Source organism: Corylus avellana, chromosome 1 (genome assembly GCF_965113065.1).
Source record: "Corylus avellana chromosome 1, dhCorAvel1.hap1.2, whole genome shotgun sequence".
In the NCBI taxonomy this organism is placed as follows: Eukaryota; Viridiplantae; Streptophyta; class Magnoliopsida; order Fagales; family Betulaceae; genus Corylus; species Corylus avellana.
Window position 1 is genome coordinate 4930601 of NC_142490.1, and position 11722 is coordinate 4942322.

At 34.9% G+C, this 11722-nt stretch overlaps 2 protein-coding genes across 2 annotated transcripts; both read left to right on the top strand.

The window, feature by feature from the left end:
* The first annotated feature begins 3064 nt into the window (after positions 1-3064).
* LOC132172495 (P-loop containing nucleoside triphosphate hydrolases superfamily protein) lies at positions 3065-8239 on the top strand. The gene is made up of 15 exons (XM_059584006.2): positions 3065-3158; positions 3315-3398; positions 3647-3679; positions 3779-3811; positions 3940-3984; positions 4435-4565; positions 4821-4917; positions 5012-5275; positions 5404-5683; positions 5771-5932; positions 6185-6400; positions 6482-6519; positions 6727-6890; positions 6975-7088; positions 7208-8239. Exons 1-15 carry the CDS (start codon positions 3152-3154, stop codon positions 7961-7963), a joined length of 2424 nt encoding a protein of 807 aa, XP_059439989.2. The 5' UTR covers positions 3065-3151; the 3' UTR covers positions 7964-8239.
* Positions 8240-9066: 827 nt separating this feature from the next.
* On the top strand, positions 9067-11214 carry ATN (cyclin family). Its single transcript, XM_059582755.2, has 4 exons — positions 9067-9361; positions 9606-9748; positions 9875-9933; positions 10261-11214. Exons 1-4 carry the CDS (start codon positions 9281-9283, stop codon positions 11040-11042), a joined length of 1065 nt encoding a protein of 354 aa, XP_059438738.1. The 5' UTR covers positions 9067-9280; the 3' UTR covers positions 11043-11214.
* Positions 11215-11722: the final 508 nt, after the last annotated feature.

An 11722-nucleotide genomic window follows, 5' to 3' on the forward strand; every position in this document is an offset into this window, starting at 1 on the left:
CTCTTAAACTTTTAATTGTAATCAATTTGGACCCCTCCGTCAAATTTTAAATGTTTAAAATCTAACGGAATGGCTCAATGTTTAAAATCTAATAGAAGGGTTCATATTAAAAGCAATTAAAAGTTGAGGAGTCTAACTGAAAATACCCATTTTTTGTTTTCTTTGAAAGTAGAGGAATTGAATACAAAATTGTGTGTGGCCATAGCTGCCACCAACTCATAATAATCCTCCCATGCTAGTTTTATGAAGGTCATATTTTCTTTAATTCTTATATTGGCCGTGAATAATTTATATAATCTTCTCCCTAGAGACTACACGTGTTTGGATACTTAACAAGACAAAATCTTGAATTATCTTATCTTTAATATGATGTATTCTTATTTGGACAGAAATTTATTATAAATCGGATTATAAGATTTCTTAAGGTTTATATCATACTAGCTTAGAGCCCGCGCAATGCGCCGGGTTTTTTTTTTTATTTTGTAATTTACTCAAAAAGTATTTAAAAGATTATCAACAATAATTTTTATTTTCTTCTCTTAATTAACTAATTAGCTACAAAAAATGACAAATATTCATAAGATCCTTTTAAACCATAGTTTTACTCAATACATATCTAATAAATTTAAAAATTCATAAATTTTAATTCTTATAAACTGAAACATATTAAATATTTGTTCCCATATATGTAGTTTAAAACGAAATATAAAGGGAAAAAATTCAAAATAAAAGCATAGATTAATCAATTATACAAAATGATTGATTAATCATTATATTCCAACAATGACACCATTTCTCCTCCACTACACAATCCATTATGGTAAACTTTTGTCTTTCAGGAGTTGAACTTTCTCCTCATAAACAATTTTTTTTGAGAAATTTTTCTATTACACTGACAAAAATAAAGAAGTGTTCTAAAATATATGAGCATATTGATATTTGATTACAGTTATGTTTACTAATTTTGTAAACAAAAGAATGTTGGTAGTTTAATTTTTCTTTTTAAAAATGAAAGAGATAAAATAACACTGGCAGAAATATTAATATAATCTAATTATACATCGTACCAAAAATAATGATAGGAAACTTTTTTCACTATCATTTCCCTTAATTCAACGTGAAATTTACAAAAGAAAACTAATCAATTTGAATAAATAATATATAAATTAGTATAAAATTTAAGGGAAAAAAATGGAAGAACATAACAACTTTTTTTTTTACAACCATCCTTCACATATATAAAGTAAATGAAACTAATTTTAAGACATACAGGAAAACAAAGACGAAAAAATCTACACAATGAACATTGACATAATCTAAAAAAGCATCATACACCGTACCAAAAATAATGATAGGAAACTCTTTCACTATCATTTCCTAATTCAATGTGAAATTTACAAAAGAAAAATATTCAATTTGAATAAATAATATATAAAATTATGGGAGAAAGATTTAAGACATTTAAGTGGAGATAGAGGGAGAGAGAGAGAGAGAGAGAGAGAGAGAGAGACAAAATTATGGGAAAGATAAATAGTTAAGACATTTAAACCATATAATTAGTTTAGAGAGAGAAAAGAAAAAGTTCAAACATAAAATTATATTAAAAAAAAACGGTTGAAACATAAATTATAGGAGAGAGAGAGAGAGAGAGAGAGAGAGAGAGAGATTATGGGAGAATGAGAGTTAGCACAATTAATTAAAAAAAAAAATGAATTCAGATATAAAATTATGGGAGAGAGATTTAAAACAACTAAGTGGAGATAGAGGAGAGAGAGAGACAAAAAACGGTTGAAACAACAAATTATGGGAGAGAGTTAGCACAATTAATTAAAAAAAAAAACGATTGAAACACAAATTATGGGAGAGTGAGAGTTAGCACAATTAATTGTCTTAAACCATAGAATTAGTAGACAATTAAGTGGAGATAGAGGAGAGGGAGAGAGAGAGAGAGAGAAAACGGTTGAAACACAAATTATGGGAGAGTGAGAGTTAGCACAATTAATTAAATGTCTTAAACCATAGTGTCTTAAACCATATAATTAGTTTAAGACATTTAAGTTGAGATAGAGGGAGAGAGAGAGAGAGAGACGTGGGAGATGGAGTTAGGAGGACACGTGTCCCAATTCTAAACATTCCTTATGTCAAAATTCGGCTTTTATATATATATATATATATATATATATATGATTACATGTTAGATAAAAGCACTAGTTACATCTATGCTATTACCTTAAAATGACTAGTTAATTTAGAATTTTTTTATAATTACCTACAAATCCTAATTTCACATAGTAAATAAGCAACATAAAATTTAGTATCCGTAATTATCTTTCTATAAATTATTCACTTTATGTTGGTAACTCATCTTCTCTATATAAAATTGAGATGTTATATTAGATATATTTGACTACCGATCGACCCTCATTTTCTTATCTTAATGATGAGGAGTGACAATATGTGATTTAATAATCTAAGCTTCTTTATTAACACTCAAATGGTAATTGTATTCCACTAAAAAATTGGTAATTGTATTATTGGCTACAAAATGATGAAGAACCCCTTTCTCATAAAAGATAAGAAGCATGTCCTGATGATAGAGGAATTTTACTCTCTTATCTTCATTGTCATTTACAGACAAAAGATATATATATATATATATTGTAATTAAAGAGATATTATTCATATCATGTTAGATATTTTGTTCATAGTTAAAATTGTTTACTCTCTAACTGAAGAAGAATCAAATATACTCTTAACTCAAAAAAAAAAAAAAAAAAAAAGTCATAAACAGTTGTTTTTTTTAAAAAAAAGGTGGGGATCATAAACAATTAAACATAAAAGCGGGATGTAACATTTAATTGGGTCGGGGCTCCGGTGACTGCTCGGGTTGGCCTCTCTCACCAAAAAGATTCAAATATGGTAACGCTCCAAAAAAAATTGTAGCCGTTGGAAACAGCTCCTCCTGATATTGATCTGACGGCCCATAATAGTGGCAATTCAAACTTGAATCCAATCAAAACCCTCCGTGCCCGTTAAACGCTTCAAACTCCACAACTCTCTCTCTCTCTCTCTCTCTCTCTCTCACATAGATCTTTGCGTTCTTCTTCAATCTCTCTCTCAAATTTTACGCTTTCCCTCTGATTTTAAAGCCATGGAAGGTACTCTCTCTATCTCTTTCGAACTTATGGTTTTGCTCTGATTTGAAAGCCATGGATGGTGCTCTCTCTCTCTCTCTCTCTTTCTTGTACATTTAATTAATTCTTTTTTCTTGTTCGCACCGTTTGATTTATGGAAATTCAATGTGCTGCGTTCAGATCGAACGGTGGAAATGTTCTCAGAAAAAATTGATTGCTTCTCTCCTAATTGCGATTTGAAGCCCTCGTCGCACTCTCCTTCAGGTTCACGTTTCCGCTGATTTTTTCCTTTCATTTTCTTTTTTATTTTTCAGAGTCCGAAAAAGAAAAGAATTCTTTGAAAATATCGTTGATTTTGGGATTTGTGTGTTTCGTTTCAATTCAAGCCCTAGCAGATGCATTCTGTTCAGGAAATTATTTGGCTTCCTTTGATTCTATTTGCATTTTGTTTGAGTTTTTGTTTTCTGAATTCAAGGAAATGCTGATTTGAGGTTTATCTCTTTTTGTTTCAGTTCAAACCCTAGAGGATTCAACTTCTCACTCAGGTTCTTTTTCTCCTAGTCAATTTTTAGTTCTTTATTTCTTTTTTATTTTTCTTCCAGAACCCAATAAAATGTTAACTTTGAGTTCCGGTTACATTTCAGATCAAACCCTTGAAACTCCCAGTTGTGAGAAAGGTTAGGGTTTTTTTATTCATCTATTTCTGATTTCATTTTGCCCTTTTTTCTATTCAAGAAAATGACTTAGAGAAAGAGAAAATTCAAGAAAATGTAGATTTGAGGTGTTTTGGATTTTTTTTTTTCAGTGCAAACTGTAGAGACTGAAACCAGCGAATCAGGCATTGACAAAGGTTTGTCTTTTCTTTCATTTTGCTCTCATTGTGAGATATTTATGGGATAAAAATGTGGTAAATAGCATTACTCTTTTTCTTTTGATGTTTCTTTTCCTCTTCTTTTTTTATTTTTTATTTTTTATTTTTTTTATTATTATTATTTTTCTGATTAACAATGCATCAAAATTGGCGTTTCAGATTTCCAGTCTTCTTTTTATGTTAAGCAAAAAAGGTCATTTACTCAATGTTTTTGTTTAAACCCTCTGTTTGGTTGCTGGCAATATGGAAATGAAAATTTCGCCAATTTGTTGTGCTAAATAAAAGTTGAGGGACGATCACTTGTTAACATTCGATATTTTCTAATCTTTTTCAATATTTTTTCACCAACTATAGATGTAGCAGTCAGTTTACTTGCATAATATAATGTATGTATCATATGATACTGAGGGCTTTGAAATTTTGCTTCAGAACAAATTGAGGGGAATTCCAGTTTCACAGATGAAAATAGCTTGTCAAATGGAATCCAAGAAATTTCTCCATACCAGGGGCAGACCCTTCCTATATTGCAGAAAATCATTGATTTGAGTACCAAAGTGCAGGTAACTTTGTTGAATTATGTAACAGTTTTGGTTGATGAAAAAATTTGAAGATCTATTAGAAAACATTTTATTATTATTATTATTATTATTATTATTTTGTACTAGTTACCAACACCTGGCCATATGTATTATTTCTTAGTTAAAAGTTGATATTTTTCCCATAGTTTCTTGGCTACCAAACGTAGGCCCTTTATTTGAGAAGAAGACATTTTTTTGGTTGGTTTATCACTGGCTTCTGTTCTCTTCATGTTTCAGAATCTCAAAAAAGAGCACACCATCTTGTCTGATCAAGTGAAGCTCACAACAAATTCCTTCCCGGGCTCTGAAGTTTTGAACACTCTTCAGCTTCTCAGTGAGCCTCCAATATGATTGTTGAAATCTTTGCTCCTCCCTTTTTCTTCATCCAATTGTAATTGGTTATGTTGCTGCTTTTTGTGGTATATCAGGTACTGAATATGAACTTTTAAAGAAGAAGTATCTTTATGAGTCATCTGAACGTAAGAACCTTTACAATGAAGTAATTGAGCTTAAAGGCAACATCAGGGTCTTCTGCAGATGTAGACCTTTAAACCAAATTGAAATTACAAATGGGTCTACTTCTGTAGTCGAATTTGACTCATCTCAAGATAATGAGCTGCAGGTCGTTTGCTCTGATTCTTCAAAAAAGCAATTTAAGTTTGACCATGTCTTTAGGCCGGAGGACAACCAAGGTACCTTGGAAATCATGACTGTTTCTGTCCCTGCAAAGAATTTACAATTGCTGATCTTGTTACTCGACAGATCAATTGATCGATTTTAATTGTTTAAGTCTTTAATTCTGGGTTTTGATAATATGCAGAAGCTGTTTTCGCTCAAACTAAGCCTATTGTAACTTCGGTGTTGGATGGGTATAACGTCTGCATATTTGCCTATGGACAAACTGGAACAGGGAAGACGTTTACAATGGAGGGAACACCTGAAAATAGGGGAGTTAACTACAGGACTCTAGGGGAGTTGTTTCGAATTTCTCAAGAGAGAGTTGGCGTTATGAGATATGAATTGTTTGTTAGCATGTTGGAGGTTTACAATGAAAAGATACGGGACCTATTGGTTGAAAACTCCAACCAACCTGCAAAGAAGTGAGTTCTTCTCAGCTTTATAATTCTTTACTGACTAGACTCTGCAGCCCTGAACAGGTTATAAATGTTTACATTATGTGGATGAAGGTTAGAGATAAAGCAAGCAGCAGAGGGAACACAGGAAGTCCCAGGACTTGTTGAAGCTCGTGTTTATGGTACTGAGGATGTTTGGGAACTGATGAAGTCTGGAGGCCGAGCCAGATCTGTTGGATCCACCAATGCTAATGAGCTCAGCAGTCGTTCTCACTGGTATAGCTTTTGTACTGTTATCTTCATTTCCTGTTTCTTCTTTTCTATCTGTTAAACAATTTTTAAAAAATGAAAATTTTTAATAAAAGCTAATTATCTACAAAGCTAGTGCACTTCTTTGAATTGTCGAACCAGATGAATATTTAAATGTAATTCAGATGCTATGACAATGCAATCAGTGTGTGAGATATTATGAGATTTCCAATATATTCCTTGTATTGTAGTAATGATAAAAAAATTCTTTTTCTATAGCTTGTTACGAGTAACAGTTAAGGGGGAAAATCTAATAAATGGACACTGCGCAAAAAGTCACCTTTGGCTGGTAGACTTGGCTGGTAGTGAGCGTGTGGGGAGGATTGAAGTGGAAGGCGAAAGATTGAAGGAATCTCAGTTCATTAATAAATCTCTCTCAGCACTTGGTGACGTTATTTCTGCCCTTGCATCGAAAACAGCTCACATTCCTTACAGGCATCTCTCTCTCTCTCTCTCACACACATTTATCAATCTTTTGTTTTACTTATGATGTCTCATTCTTTTGTTCAAACTCAGGAACTCCAAGCTCACTCATATGCTGCAGAGCTCTCTAGGTTAGGAATTTTCCAACTGTCATAGTATTTTAGTTAATTGGAAGTTGATCCTCTGTGGTTGGCTTTGCTGCTAATCCTGTGGTCCTGGAATCGCCAGGATTAGCTGCAGAATCTCCAATAAAATATTAATAGTCTTATTAAGAATTGTAATGGGTTTCTATTTTCTCTCTTGCTCAACATCCATACCAACTATGTCTTGAATTGTAGGAGGAGATTGCAAAACCCTGATGTTTGTCCAGATCGGCCCAAGTGCAGCTGATCTAGGAGAAACTCTTTGTTCACTGAATTTTGCCAGTCGAGTCCGTGGAGTTGAGAGTGGCCCTGCTCGGAAACAGGTGGACGTTAACGAGCTTTTCAAGTACAAGCAAATGGTATGTTTTAATAAGTCAAGTTTTGAAAAAGTTAAATTTCTTTATAGTTTCAAATTGCTGCAACTAAGATATTTGAAATAACAGGCAGAAAAGCTCAAGCATGAGGAGAAGGAAACAAAGAAATTACAGGATAACTTGCAGTCCTTGCAGTTAAGGCTTTCTGCCAGAGAACATATCTGCAGAAATCTTCAAGAGAAGGTAACTATTTTGCTATAATTGTCACTTCTCTAACTTCCTGATTTGACATAAAACACCCAACAATATCTGGCTTCTTTCTTGTTGAATCTTGACTGGTTAAAAAACTGGGTTTTCTACAGGTTCGAGACCTTGAGAACCAATTGGCAGAGGAAAGGAAAACCAGACTGAAACAGGAAGCCAGAACTTCGGCTCAGCCCTCAGTAATGTCATCTTTTAAACAGGCAGCACAGAAACCTACAACAGAGAGGAAGCCACCATTGGTTCCTACAAAGATGAGGTTGCCACTGCGAAGAATTAATAGTTTCCTGCCCCCACCATCTCCCAAACCACCCCAAAAAAATGGCACAACCACTTCTATTATTTCAGCAGCTGGCAAAGAAAACATTCCCAAAACAACAATGGTGCCAATAAACACAAAAAGCCTTATGAAGCCGAGACGGTTTTCTGTTGCTGTCAGACCACCTCCTCCTCCATCAACAACAACAACGCAGGTTTTTCAGCCTAGGAGACGGGTCTCCATTGCTACCCTCCGCCCAGAATCCAACTCTTACATGACAACACCACTCCACACCTCTTCCTCTCGATTTAAAAATGGCAGTGCAATGGGCCGGCAGTCGTTTGTGAAGGACCCACGGAAGGCGCGGTATTCAAGGTTATTCTCGCCATTGCCAGAGTCAAGGAGAGCACCAGAGACAACACCAACTGCCATGAGGAGCAGCAGTAAGTTCATGGGAAGTCCTCCTTCGTGGAAATCGAAACATACAACAGTTGTTGCACTACAACGAAAGTCATTGGTGTGGAGTCCTCTGAAGTTGAGAGGCTATAACAGGAAGCCATCAATGTTGCCTTCACGACCTCCAACTGAGATGCAATGAAACCATGTCTTCTCAGTCAATATACTCAATACACCCTGAAACCACCATAAGCCTTTTCCTTTTGCCCCATTTTTTCTATAATTTTTTTTCTTTCTTTTGGGATATTTTTGCAAATATATTCTCCTTGCGTACTCATTCATGTTTCTTAGAGATTGGGCTACATTTTCTGTATCCAAGCATTTCTTAACCTGTATCTGATCCAAACCTTGCAGCATTTTCCTAGTTGGATGGAAAATTCAGTACTCTTAAATGTCTTAATATATACCGGCAAGTGTTATGTAGGAAATTACTCCTGTTTGAAGATGTTCTTTTTATTGCATGGTCATTATCAAAGCTCTTCAGCCATTAAAGAAAATCTCAACGATGATAGTTGCTTCCCCCCACCCACCCACCCACCAAAACAACCTCCATTTTGGAGTTTGCTTCCTTTAATGTTCAAAGGCTGCTCAGTTTGAATCAAAAACTATATCGGTTTGCAACTATCTATGATATACAAATAGGAGGACTTTTTTTTTTTTTTTTTTTTTTTTTTTTTTTTTAACGCGGAACAAAAAATATATTGTTGCACAAAGCAACCATATTTGTGTGGCTTAAAATTGAAAATAAACATTGTTGTATCATTTTTCTGATGTGACAGTGACAATTATAATTTTTATTATAACGTATGAAGAAAACACTTAAAGATACATATATCATTTTTCTTAATAAAATTGCTATGGTAGACTGGTAGTCCAAGATTTTTCAAACGTCTAGATTAAATTACAATATATATATTTTTTTCCTCATAAAAATTTGAAATTAAATTTGAAGAGAGATCTAGAGGAGATCTCCTGTCTATTAAAGTTCTTGCAATTATAAAAAACATCAATCATGGACCATACGCGTGGCACGTAAAGTTCACATGGGGATGTGATTAATCTGGAGTTCCCACCTTTATATATCACCGGTTACCACTCAGAATTTAAAATTACAAACAAAAACAAAAAACAAACAAAAAAAGCCAAAAAAGGTAATATTTAAGTTTAAAATAAAAGTAGCCGTTGGGCATGCGTTTTCGTAGGGTGAGGTCGACCGTTGGAGCAAAAAGATCCGTTAACAAAAGTTCTTGTTCAAGCCCCCCCGTTTGACCTTGTCACTTCGGAAACGAACTGAGAGAAAAGGGAAAAGAGATTGAGCGAGAGCGATAGAGAGAGAGAGAGAGAGAGCCTGATTGTAACTGAAAGTAATTGAGTTCCAATTGGCTCATGGGTATTTAGAGAGAGACAGTGGGAGAGAGATCTTTGAGACCCACTTGGGTTTTCTTCTTGTACTGCAAAAATGGTTGCGAGAACCCCACCAAAGCAGAGGAAAATGGTAGCCCCTCTCAATCCGGCCCTACTCAGAGAAACCGTAAAGAAGGTAGAGTATACTATTCTCTCCTAAAAGAAAAGAGGAAATGAAATCCTTTCGGTTTGCCTAAGTGGAAGACCAAAAACTCCAATCTTGGTTGTCTAATTTACTGCTAGCTAGAGGATTCGGATTGATGGAAAATTCAGCTCCATTGAATGAATACAAGACTCAAAGTTCAAATTTCTTTTCATTTCCTAAGCAGCCAATAATTTTTCAAACTGATGGGTTTGTGTGTTTTGATGGGTTTGTGAAGGTGGATAGGTGTATGGCTAGGCTGCAGGAGCTACAGTATACGGTGGCAGGAGGAACAAAAGTGATCTCAGGGGTGAGTCTCAGCCCTCGAAGTACCCGAGGTTATCTGAGGACTAGCCTTAGATGCAAGCAAGAGTCAGCAAGGTACACTCGGATCTGCTTCGGTTTTGCTTGATTATGTGAAAAATCTGAGCTTCCTTTGTTCTTTATACACCATTTTTTCAAGCAATATTTTGATGGTTTTTCTGTGTTTTTCTTGTTGATTTGAAGGATCAAGAATGTTGCTGCTAAGAAATCTCCAGTGGGGAAGTTTCCAGCTCATTCAGCAGGTCGGTCACTCTCTCTCTCTCTCACACACATTTTGAACCAATGGGACAAATGGGTTCTCATTTTTCAGATATTTTCCCAACATTTTGACTTGCACTTCATTTGTTTGTTTAGAAAAAACTCAGAAAATACAAGATTTTAACATTTTAACTTTTTATGTTTAACTAATCTCAAGCTGAATAGGTTGATATAAGCCGCCCATTGCATTGAGATCTCATTTTCTTGATCTCAAACAATGAATCTGCAATTCAAAATTGCTTTCTTTTGTAAACCAAAATGAGCATCATTAATTGATTGGATTTACCGACAACTTTAATGTTTCCAAACAGGGGAGTGGCGTAGAATGTCACTACCAGCAATGCTTGTAGGTGAAACAATGGGAGAAATTCTACACGCAAGCCAATTTGCAAAAGAAATAGCGGCAGCAGTTGTTAACAAAACCAAGAAAACACCCCTTGACGATCCAAAAACTCCGGTATCTCAACGGAGAAACCAGAAGCCACGACCCGAAAACACAGAATTAAAAGCTAGAAGGAAGAGGGAGAAGCAAACCAAACTGCAATCGATTCGGTCCGAGTCCGATTCGCCCTCGCTTCAAAGGGCTCGATCCCGAATCAACTTCAAGGTTTCACCTCCAAAATTTAGAGAAGTGGAAAAAGAAAACAACCTACTCATAGCAAATAGGGTGTCCCCCAAACACAGGCCATGGGCTAAGAAGACTGTTCTTTTCCCCAACCCTTTGTTCCTGTCTACAGCTTCTTCTACACAGCAGCAGAAGTTTTGCAAGACAAGGTCTCCAATCATAGGAAGAAACAAACAGTTGCAGACACCACATAAGTTCTTAATCAAGTCGCCCCCGTCGGCTTCTTCGAAGTTTCAAGTGAAGATCAAGAGCCCACCGGTGGTTTCTCTTTCCCCCACAAGGCCTACAGGATTGAACAAGAAGTCTCCAAAGATGTCAACTGCATCAAAATTGCGCCGGTCTTTCTCTCCTTCAAGACTGGCAACCAGATTGGTGTCTCCATTGAAGAGCAGAAAAGGTGTACAGAAGAGTGATGGGATGATGAGTGGATTAAAACAGCGCCAGCTTTCAACACCAATACGATTCTGAACTCTGGCATATGTTTGAGCCTAGTGATATGCTTGTTGCTTGAAAACTCAGGCGTCTTGTTTATGATACTTTCTTGATGTTCATAGTTGATTCTTTTGCTTGTGTTTGCTCATTCCATAGCATTTCTTGATGTACAAGTTTGCCACTTTATTCATTCCAAGGTATCAATAACTCATGGATTCTCTTTTAACTTGAAAGTACTTTTGGTTCATAACGTAAAGAAACTAATATAATACACTTTTATTTCACTATGGTGATGTGGCACCGTTAATCAGCCATTAGATCGGCCCTTATTTAAAAAATAAAAAATAAAAAAATTCAATGATTGAAATAAAAGTGCAATGTATAGCATTACTCTAAAGAATATGCCTACGCCAGAACTTGCATTGTCTTCAAAATCTGAGACAACTTGCAATTACATATTATAATTTTGTATGTTTAATTCTTCATAATACTTTTTCAGTTCACAAGATTTTTGAGAAAAAATTCAGCTAGATAATTGAAAGAGGCATGGAAAAAGTAAAATAATTTAGATCATTGATGGAACGCTATAGAGAAATCATGTAAGTTGTTAAAAGAGATATTATTAATGTCTTTCAATACTTATCTTTTTCCTACCACATTATTGATAATAAAAATTAGAGGGAACTCACTTACCTTAAATTACCAAAGAACTTTCG

Bases quoted from the DNA above. Each gene is read 5' to 3' on its own strand.
- LOC132172495 (XM_059584006.2), top strand. The intron at 4,918-5,011 runs GTGAGCCTCCAA...GTGGTATATCAG, and splicing joins GAACACTCTTCAGCTTCTCA to GTACTGAATATGAACTTTTA. The intron at 6,401-6,481 runs GCATCTCTCTCT...GTTCAAACTCAG, and splicing joins ACAGCTCACATTCCTTACAG to GAACTCCAAGCTCACTCATA.
- ATN (XM_059582755.2), top strand. From the start codon at position 9,281: ATGGTTGCGAGAACCCCACCAAAGCAGAGGAAAATGGTAGCCCCTCTC. The intron at 9,362-9,605 runs GTAGAGTATACT...GGGTTTGTGAAG, and splicing joins TCAGAGAAACCGTAAAGAAG to GTGGATAGGTGTATGGCTAG. The intron at 9,934-10,260 runs GTCGGTCACTCT...GTTTCCAAACAG, and splicing joins GTTTCCAGCTCATTCAGCAG to GGGAGTGGCGTAGAATGTCA.